The sequence below is a fragment of the Hippocampus comes genome, unplaced genomic scaffold (assembly GCF_001891065.2).
Source record: "Hippocampus comes isolate QL1 unplaced genomic scaffold, H_comes_QL1_v1.1 scaffold43, whole genome shotgun sequence".
In the NCBI taxonomy this organism is placed as follows: domain Eukaryota; kingdom Metazoa; phylum Chordata; class Actinopteri; order Syngnathiformes; family Syngnathidae; genus Hippocampus; species Hippocampus comes.
In genome coordinates, this window is record NW_017805276.1 from 456,561 (window position 1) to 467,150 (window position 10,590).

The 10,590-nt window shown below is 41.9% G+C and overlaps 2 protein-coding genes across 4 annotated transcripts in view; one reads left to right on the forward strand and one right to left on the reverse strand.

Annotated features, from left to right (window-relative positions):
* The first annotated feature begins 4,288 nt into the window (after window positions 1-4,288).
* On the forward strand, window positions 4,289-8,735 carry LOC109516064 (protein FAM181A). Its single transcript, XM_019870255.1, has 3 exons — window positions 4,289-4,467; window positions 6,888-7,064; window positions 7,732-8,735. The coding sequence occupies exon 3, from the start codon at window positions 7,810-7,812 to the stop codon at window positions 8,542-8,544; it is 735 nt and encodes a 244-aa protein (XP_019725814.1). The 5' UTR covers window positions 4,289-4,467; window positions 6,888-7,064; window positions 7,732-7,809; the 3' UTR covers window positions 8,545-8,735.
* A 114-nt stretch (window positions 8,736-8,849) lies between these two features.
* LOC109516062 (ankyrin repeat and SOCS box protein 2) overlaps window positions 8,850-10,590 on the reverse strand; it is a 9,808-nt gene continuing 8,067 nt past the window's right edge. For all 3 annotated transcript variants that reach the window (XM_019870253.1, XM_019870252.1, XM_019870250.1), the window contains one exon: window positions 8,850-9,228. In XM_019870253.1, the coding sequence (XP_019725812.1) occupies window positions 9,098-9,228 (131 nt within the window). In that variant the 3' untranslated portion in view covers window positions 8,850-9,097. The remainder of the gene's footprint in view (window positions 9,229-10,590) is intronic.

The window sequence follows — 10,590 nt, forward strand, 5'->3', positions numbered from 1 at the left end:
AGAAGAGGAAGAGAGAGAGAGAGAGAGAGAGAGAGATGGTGCTGCAGGATTCCTTGGAACTTATCTGGAGAGATGGTGCTGCAGGATTCCTTGGAACTTATCTGTAGTGCGTGCAGGGCGAGTCCGGAGGGCAGAACCGAGGGTTCGACTGATGCAGCCCCCTTCCTCCGCCTCCTTTGTGTGCCAAAATATAAGGTTTGGACACTTGGGAGCATTATCCCATCCTGACTGTGTGTGTGTGTGTGTGTGTGTGTGTGTGTGTGTGTGTGTGTGTGTGTGTGTGTGTGTGTGTGTGTGTGTGTGTGTAAGGGTGGGGGGCAGAGGAGGTATGAGTTCCCCTCTGCCGAAAGTCATCAACTAATCAACAATGGAGCCTGTGCACAGTGTGTTGGAGTCCATCAGGATGACGAAAACCAATTAAAGTCAAGTGGAGAGAGAGAGAGAGAGATGTACAGAGGGAGAGAGACGCCTACTGACTGGATGCCTTGTTGCCTTGTGCTGCGTGCGCCTGCTTAGAACACTCCAATGTCCCGAAGCATGGTGGGATAAACAGCACTGATGTAACCTCGCATTCAGCTGCAAGACATTTATAAGATATTCATAAGAGATTTATTTTTTTAAAACCGCGTACATGTATGCAGACACGCACACACTGCTTTTTGGGGGTGGGGGCAGAGGTGATGCCAGCGCATGCTGGGTCAAAGTGCAATGGGTGTTCTTACTTTACCGGGCCATATCCGGGCTGCCACATGATTTTATGCGGCCCGCTCTAACGCAGATAATGGGCTCTATTTTCATAGATTGCGCATGTGCGCTTGGGCATAAAAATTGGAGCATCTTGATTTTTGTGATGCTGCAATCCTCGTTTAGCGTGTTTGGGAATTTGGCAGACTGTGCCGGGCCATGCTGGGCGTTCTGGACAATGAGGGCGTTTTCATTTGGCACCATCACCTGTGGAGGTCTGCTTACAGTTCCCTATAAATGTACTTTGTATTTTACATGGACTCCAGCAAGTCTCTTTCTGTTTCCGCAATGTCAAAAACTATGCTCCTCTCTTGCCATGATTTTTAAAGGGCATGAGAGTCGACCATTTCATTGACCAAGAAGCTAGTTGGCTGTGTTCATACCCACAATGGCGCAAACACCCGTTTCTAACTGAGCATGTCTGCGAAAATAGTCAAACAAAGGAAACTCCACCAATGCGCACAATTAGACCGCATTTGCGCTAGACTTGCGCTGGGCATAAAACTGGAGAACCAAAGCGTCTACTTCATGGTTTTGCCCAAATCTTTAGAAAAATCTGTAATTGTTTTTACTTTCAATAACATTTCAATATCGCAAACATTTTTTTTTGTTTACCTAACTCCTTTTAGAATAAATCGAGCAGTAAGCAGTCAAACTTGTCAAGATGATGCAGAGAGAGGTCCAGATTACTACCGGCAATGTGGGAGTGCTCACTAGAAATAACGTCAACCACCCAAATTCCATTGCAATGAAAACGTAAATTGGAATGAAAATAAAGAAAATCGAATGTATTTACCAATCATGAATGCTATGTTTTCCAATACTTTTTCCATCGTCGAAGTCATTTGCTTGTTGCGCAACAACGCCTGCCGGTGATTTGCTCATGGCACAGTTCCGAAATGATGCTACTGCCCACAGCCATGTAGCGTACGTGACATTCACAGTTAACTGGCAGTGAGAATCAAACCTTGGTGTTCATTGTAAGTGCTGCCACTGACACACTCACATTTTTTCCTGTGGTCATTATGTCACCACCTACTTGATGAAAAAGTGTTAACACTTTGGCTTGGCGTGGTCATTCACAGTGCACATAAAAAAAATTAAAAAAAAAGGAAACAGCTTTAAGGAAATTGAGGTTGGCTTAGTCTCTGCTCATGTCACTTTTAATAAGGCCAGTTGATAATTGAGAAAGCAAAGTGCAGGCCAGCACTAGCCCCCTCGCAGAGAGCCTCACCGCGTATTATTCTGTATTTTTAAAACGTGCATGGCTTTATTTGTGTAACATCACCTACGTGGACTTCATGTGTAACTTTTGCTTGTAGAGGCCAATGTGACACCTGCCACACAAACAAGATGAGAGGCCTTATAATCAATAAGTATCTGGACTCTGCAGTGGTTCTAGAGTAGGCCAGTGTGCATCGCCTCTGTGTAAAAGTGCTTCATGATGCTGCAGGGATGCGTCTGACTTCTAAAGTGGAAAACACTGATTTGCTGTCCCACTGCACATGAAACCGAGCAAGACATTGAGCTTGTTTTTTTTTAACTGACTTTATGTCGTACTTGGATCGGGTAAAGCGTCAACCCAGCGGTTCTGCTCGTCCATTCTCTCCTTCAGTCTGTCCCGTTATTGATTGATCAAAGCACCCCCCTCCACCCACCTACCCCCCTCACCCCGTTTCCTTCCTTCTTCTAATCTTACAAACAGCCTCAGCCTATACATCACTGCCCCTTTTTCAAGTCACACGAGGAAACGTCCTTATAAAATTGCTTTTTTTTTTTTTAACGCATCCTTGCCAAGTTGTTGCATTTGGGCACACACGCCAGTGCCAAGAAGATCATTTGAAATTTAGCCAAGCAACGGTGATCAATGTCAACATGGAAGTTGAGCGCCATCTTGTGCTCAAAAGTGCACACGACATGCCTAAAATCCAGCAATGCCACCCGAATCATCACCGTTCAGCGTCCATGAACACATAATATGGCAATTGGTCCGTTTTGACGGTTTTCAAGAATATTCTCATCATAATTGTTGATGTCAATTTACGTGTTACGAATCTGAGATTCTGAAAGCATCCATCGTCAATATTTCAGAGAAAGTGAAAAATGTCTTTTCCACGTTTGACACCACTTATGGTTTAAAACTACGATCAAAATTTTCTCGCTTCCCTTTCCCAAGTCAGACTTGTGAAATGTTTTATTTTCCTCTGTATTAAGTTATTCTCTCCATGACATATGAGCCCAATCAAGCGTCCTCGCTAATGGCCAATCCCACTATTCCCACCATTTATTCTTGATTCAACACATACTGGTAAATCTTGTGTAAAATGTACACAAACTGTGTAGCGCTTGTACACAAGAATGGCATTTTAAAATAATTTTATTTTGTGTATTGTTACATTTCGGCATGAAATAAAGGCAGGAAAGGATTTTTCTATTAATGTCAAATGTCAAACCGTTATCCATTGTTGTTGATTGCAATAGATTCACATTTTCCAGGAAAGTGTCCGTCATTTCGGTCTTTCCAGCCTAGCTCTGATATGTCCATTTATTTTTAATGGAATGTCATAAAACGATAAACGTCTGATAAAAGCTTTTCGTTCTTATCAGTGTTACGGCCAAATTTCCATTAGTAAGCTCATAAGCTGAATGCCTCGGCCAACTTTTCTTTTTTTTACACATCTTTATCTGGGTTGCGTCTTATGCAGCAAAAACACTTGATTTGCTCCCAGGAGATCAATGAAGTGCTATTTTTAAGCAATGACGATCTGGTGACAAAGAAAAGTGGCTCTCGTCATTGGATGCTGCAAGATGGAAGATATGCTGAGGCTGCTTCATGTCCGTGCGTGATAAACAAGCTCAAACTTTTTGCATTTGGGCTTTGTACTTTAAATTTATCGTGTATTATGCTCTTGATGAATTAGTGTTTTATTTCAAATTTTACAGTAGTGAAGGTCGGGGGGGGGGGGTTGTTTGAGGGTCTTTCAGATTTTCCATAAATTATTTAATGCAAGATAAATGAAATTTAGGGTAAAGGCTACTAATGAAAAGTTCAAATAGAATACTTAGCTGTAATGTCACTTAAGGGAAATGGAGCCACAGTATTTACAATTGAATGTCTCCTAAACCGACTGGTTAGCACATCTGGATCACGGTACATAGGTTGTGGGTTCGAATTCGGGGTTTGGCCTCCCTGTATGGAATTTGCATGTTCTCTGTGTGTGTGTGTGTGTTTTTTCTGGGTGATCCAGTTTTCTTCTACACTCCAAAAAACCTGCATAGAACACTCTAAATTGCCCGTAAGTGTGATTGTGAGTGTAAATGGTTCTTCGTCAAGATATGCCCTGCAACCAGGTTAGGGTGTACCCCACCTACTGCCCGAAGACCGCTATGATCGGCTCCAGTATGCCCGCGACCCTCCTGAGGATAAGCCGTTTGGATAATGAATGGATGGCTAGCTTAACTGCATTTTTGAAATTATAGGGGTCACGTGTTCTCATGCACAGCCAATTTCGATTTTTAAATGCCACTCCACTTCCTCTATCTTATTCTCCTGCACTTCAAACACTTTGTGTGGACAAAAAAAAGGCCCATTGCTTCCATTGTTAATTGCTCCTTTTCAGCTCTACACAGAACTGAAGGCACGAAGAAGAAAAAGAAGACGAGTGTAGGACAATGGGGTCCCATTGCTTCACTCACACAAAGCAGAATGCGCTGGCTGAAAAGGTATAGACCAGCCGGAGCACATGTATTGACCTGGTGGGACTCTCCTCACACTCACCCAAATGTGAAAGAAAGAGACAATAAATCAAACTGTCAGCAGATAAAGCACGGACACATCGAAGAACCAGAAAAGGAAGAAACTGTGGAATTGCTTCCAACTTTTTACTTTCCTGTTAAGACTGTCTGCGAGATTTTTGCGCGTCTGTGATTCATTTTGTCCATTTTTTTTTCAGTCTTCAGAGACTCCCTGTTCCTCTGCACTTCTAATAATACACTGTTCCCATACTGAACAGACGCAACACTAGGTAGGCCGACACCTATGCGATCCAACGCCAGAGTTGTTTTATTGATACTGTCAGAAATGTAGCAGTTTAACAATATACAAACTTTGGATAGAACTGTGTTGCATCATACTGAAACACGATTCAAATAATTTGACCATTTAACAAAATCATACACTGTAGGTGCGATTCAACTGTTGTTTCGAAACAAATTTACAAACATAACTGCCCAGCATCAGAGGCACGGCACAAGATGATCAGATGCACATTCTCACTAACTGTAAGCGTATTGATATGATGTAACAGCCTCGCATTGCATTATGCGCATATGCTTTTATTAACATGATATCTTTCCTTTGGTAGTGTTTGACGTAACTGTGGTAGCACAGGAGAAGATGTATCATAAATACATGGCACTTGGACCGGGGGGCATTTATTCGATTATGTATCGTAAACTATTCAATGTTCTCAAGAAATAAATGCTGTATTTTCTTAATGAATGAAATAATTGTTTGTGGTCTGTCAAGTTCATTGAAGTTGAAACAAATTATGGAATCAAAATTAGCTTCAGTAACATGAATGATTATTTCATTTGAATACATTTGTTACAGTAATTCAGAAATGTGTGTTTTAACATGATTATGTGAGTTCTTTAAATATATAATTCGGGTACATTTTTTTAATCTTACGGCATCAAATTCAAATTAGAAGGTATAAAATGTTGAATATTGAGAAAAAGTCAACTTTCCGAGCTCGAGAGACCCCCAACTTGATTTAACTTACAAAGCTGAGGAAAATTTATTTCTAAGTATACCAAGGAAGATTTTACAGTGTAATTGTTAAAAACCTCGAAATGCAAATATTCCCATTGAGAGTCTACAAAAAGTTAGCTTCTCTATCTTATCGAAATGCATATTATTATATTTTTATTTAAGTCCATCTACTTTTGCATCCGCTGACATGGGTGTGAGGTTTGCCAGTCAATCGCAGCGCATACGAAACAAGCAACCCTGCACGTTGAAAATGCATGTTTTGGGAAAGTGGGAGTAAGCCTGAGTGCATTATGGGTAAGGGAATTTCTTCCGCTTCCAACTTTGCATGGGGGGTAAATGTAGAAAGCAATGGAGCATTTCAACCGCTGGAAAATGTATGGTTTCTTTTTTTTAATGTTTTATGTTTTAAACTGTGTCATTTGATACTCCGTACACCGACCGCCCTCTGAGATGAATTCAGTTTTTAATGACATTTTGCTTGATGTGTACTTAGAGGGCGGGATGGGGGGGTGTGCAACTCGAATATTATGATGAAACAGGTAGGACATTTGTGGTCATTTGCTTTGCGTGAATACTTGATAGCACAAACCGGAATTCATTTTGAATTTCAGACTGTACAGTCAAACCCGAGGTGTCCCACACAAAATCTCTGTCTTCAGTGCTCCACATCAATGAGGGGGATGAAGGCCAATTAGCATTTCACAAGTGGACCTTTCCTCCTCCTCCTCCGCCGCCACCTTCCCCGCAGAGAACCACGCAGTCCTCCGCTCCTCCAGTCCTGCATGGGCCCTTTTTGTGGCCGTTGGCAGGGTGACAGTGTTCGAGTGTGCAAACTTGTGCTATTGTCCGCCGGCCAGGGGGAGCCATGGAGACCCCCAATAATATGACACAGGAAAATGTTTGCTGATGGCAATTCTATGGGCTTTGTCCCACTCTTTCTCCTTCATGACGACTCGATTTAAGTCTCTAAATGTTTGACTACAAATGCAGGAGTGCTATCCAGCTCCCCTTGCCTTTGTCCCGCCGGGTTTGAATGAGTAATTCAGCCTTTGTGCGGCTCGATTGAGGGGGCAAACAGAAAGACAAGATTCTTGAGCGCTCAAGCCCCTTTCCATGGTTATTCACTCTTTAGATCGCCCCCCCTCCTCCTCCACCTCCACTTCCCGTCGCAACTTAGAGACTTAAACGCAACTTTATTTAAATATATACATGTTATGCACAATCTATGTGGTTCAATACTGCATATTGTATTGGGGTTATTTTGCACTTATCAGAGAGACAACATAAAGGTAAACAACGCATCGCTGCTAAAGTGACGATTCTTTTTTTAACCTCTACATCACCATGACAACAATGTGCGATGGAAAAGAATTGGATAGCAGGGCGCTCGCAGGCTGATTGTGGTCCATTGTGAGGGGCCTGAGGTCGCTGATTGGTTCAAGGGAAGCACCATAACTACAAGCAGTTTATATTCATTCAGCTTGGTCAAGTACCCCCCAAATGCAGGCTGGAGGTTGCAGGACAGAGCCGCATCCACAAAGCAGAGGTGAGCATTACTACTATGAACTGTTCAATGCTTGAAGGTGTCGTGTCTTTGCTTGTGTGAAGCGCATTGAGTTGCCTTGTGTTTGATAAAATAAAGCTGCCCCGCCTTTCCTATTATTTCATAATGTATCCGAGGATTAAAGTATGCAGCAGTGGTATATTTACATATTCTCCCCATGCAGTTGTAGGTTTTCTACAGGTACTCCGCGTGCTGGTTTTCCAGAGGGCCGTTTTAATTTAAAAAAATCATGCTGTAGCCGTATAATCATCTCGTCATATACAATAAATTAATGGATGAAATTAAAAGTCTCTGAAAATTGTTCAACGACTGTTCATTTTATTTCAGTAAGGGGGGTGGTAGCAAAAATGCTTGCAATATTAATCAGTACCAGCCAATTCTAGACCAAGTCTGAAAAGACGTTTAAAAACGTCTTTGGGAGTGAATGAATTAAGACTAAAGTTAAGACAATTTGCAATTTTGGTACATATTTGAGCAATAAACATGAAGCACATGCACATTATCTGCGTAAGCAGGCCTCATAAAATGATGTGGCGGGCCAAATCTGGCCCGCAGCCCTTGAGTTTGATACCTGCGCTCTAAATTGCGCACAGTTGTGAATGTGCCCTTTGATTGATTGTGTTTCCACACGACCCTTTTCTACCCGCAGATTTTTCAAGATGGACTACCACTTTTAACATGGACTGATTCCACAACAAATGCTTATAAATACAAAGCGTTAGATGAAATGGCAAATGCAGACAGCGAAGTGAGAACGTTGCTGAATTTCGTAAACCTGGCGTCCAGCGACATCAAGGCGGCCTTGGATAAGTCGGCCCCGTGCAGACGCTCGGTGGACCACAGGAAGTACCTGCAGAAACAGCTCAAGCGCTTCTCTCAGAAATACTCCCGAGTGCCAAGATGTCACCCGCTCAGGTCTGCTCAGTGTGCCAAGCCCATTGCGGATCTGCATTTTCCACAGGGGCCGGAAAAGGGTGGCGGCAGCGTTGGCTGCGTGCAAACAAGCGCAGACAAAGTGGGGGGCTCTGTGGAGCAGGTGCCTATGAGGAAACGCCAGCTCCCGGCCTCTTTTTGGGAGGAACCCAAGATGAGAAAGACAGAGCACTCCCACTCAGGACTGAGAAAGAATCACAGCGCGTTGTCGGAGACACGAGAACACCGGAAGGGAGGTCAAGATGAGGATGCCAAGGTCAAGGAGGTGCTGAGATTGGAGCGGAACTCTCACCACGGCTTGAGCGTGTGCGCCTGCTGCCCTTTCCAGTTCCAACAGCAGCACCAGCAGCAGATTCTCCACGGTCACGTGGTGGTGCCCCATCCAGCTCTCGGACTGTGGTGCAAGGCCGAGCCCGAGCGACTAGAACAGCCGCGTGGACAGAAGATTCATACTCACGTGGTGGTCAAACCCATACCCACAAAGCCCTCCATCCCGTCCCCTATTTTCAGCGTGTTTGGCTTCATTTAAAACGCAAACAAGACTAATTATCTTCATCTCAGCAATCAATGATGAGACCCTTCCTCAAGCACTTAATGGAATACTTGGGTTTATTTTTGTTCACTCCTAGAGGACTAAAAGGCACTTCTTCATTCTTTCTTTCTCAGATCCCAGACAGTAAGTTGACAGGTTTCTATTTTTAGAACTTTTTAAAGACATCTCCTAAAAAAAAAAAAAAAAAAAAAACTCAAGGTCGCTTTCATTTTATGAGAATAGATATAAATATAAGGAGTAAAATTGATTTTTTTAGTGATAGAGCCGCTTTCATTTAAAAAAAAAAACTGTTCCCACAAGTAGTCCCGTGGGCTTAAGAGTATTTTTATCCTTCACTGAGGGTTCCTGTGAAATTAAAATAATAATAATAAATCAGAAAGGAGAGAAAGTCACATCACAGAGTTTATAAATAGACATATCGTACAGATGAGATATATTAGGTTTAAAAAAAAAAAAAAAAAAAGAAAAAGACAGACAAATATAAATGTACTTAATAGCTGAGATGCCAAGCGAGGTCATCTTAACATCATCAGTCCATCACGCTGAGGTATGTGATCAGTCTTGCAGGTAGAGGTAAACTTGAGATAGATCGCAGTCTCTGGGGGCCCACTCGGCTGCGAACACTCAGTCTGCAAAGATGACGCAGTGGACGAGGTGACACTGTCGAAAGAAAAATTATTATAAATAATAATGATTAGTAATTAAAATGAATCTGGGCTCTGGTCTTCCTGTATGGGGGTTGCCTGATCTCCCCATGTTTGCTTTGATTTTATCTAAGTACTCTGACTTCCTTCCACATTCCAAAAACATGTGTCGTTTCTTAAATGAAAACACTAAATTGTCCATTTGTTCAAGAGTGAATGTTTTTGTTTAATTGTCTCATCCAACACATGTACAAGTGACTGGTTAGCATAAATGCAGTCGGTTGAATTTAAATTGTGGAGAAACAGCTCCACCTGCTGCATTTGGATGGTCACTGCACCACTTGTCCAAAGCTCGGGGTTGAAAAAGCACCATGCTGTCCATACTGTGCCCACGATAATATCACATCTGTATGACAATAACGACAATATAAATTGAAGAAGGGAAAATTTGAAAATCAAGCAGTAGTCCATTGAATTTTTTGAAATATCAACCTTCTATTAATTAGTGAGAGAAAAGAATAGTATTTTATAAAAAAAAAAAAAAATCAATACAGTCATCACTGTGAGTTGTATACATTGTACATGTTTTAGGGGATTTTAACTGATTTTACCGTGTCACAGTATCAATATTTTGTTCTAAACGTGCCTGATGCAAATGGTCTTCAATTTTGTGTGTGAGTGTATGTAGCCACACCTTTATTCCTTGTCTGAGGTTTTTTTTTTTTTGTTGTTGTTTTTTACTCAACACAAACCCCCTTCATAAAGTCTTATGGAAATCACTCGTCGTTTATGTGTAATCCTGCTACCAAGATAATAACAGTCAAAGAACTTTTCATTTGACAATGTGTTTGTTATTGTTTGTGCATTGTATCCTCCAAACAGCTGGATCTAATATTTTGGCTTGTCGAAATGTCAACGTTAGACTTGGAATAATTCCGAGCAACTGATTTACTCTGATGTGGCTGACCCTTCAGCTGAGTGTAGCCTATGAGAGAAACAAATTTTCGCATAGGAGGTGAAGGGAGTAACCCATAGAGATGGACTTAGGGGGGGAAAGTAAGTCAAGCTAACCCTTACAGATTTCAAATTAATATATAACGAACTTTAAAGAAGTAATCTTTTGAAAAGCCTGTCGGAACAAATTGTGTTTGAGACAACAACAACTGCACATCAGCAGAACGTTGGCTGCTCATTTCTTGGTCTTTTAAGTCAGCCATGAAAGGCTAATCGTTTTGGGAGCATAGTAGATGATGTCCATGTACATTTTGGGTTATTTTGACAGTATTAGCAATGTATTTATAATGATTTTGAATGGACAAATCATGTCCAGTCCCTCCAGTGACTTCCACCAAAACATGGAGGGTGGGAATGGGGGTGG

Excerpts from the sequence above, each read along its gene's own strand:
- LOC109516064 (XM_019870255.1), top strand. The coding sequence starts at position 7,810 with ATGGCAAATGCAGACAGCGAAGTGAGAACGTTGCTGAATTTCGTAAAC.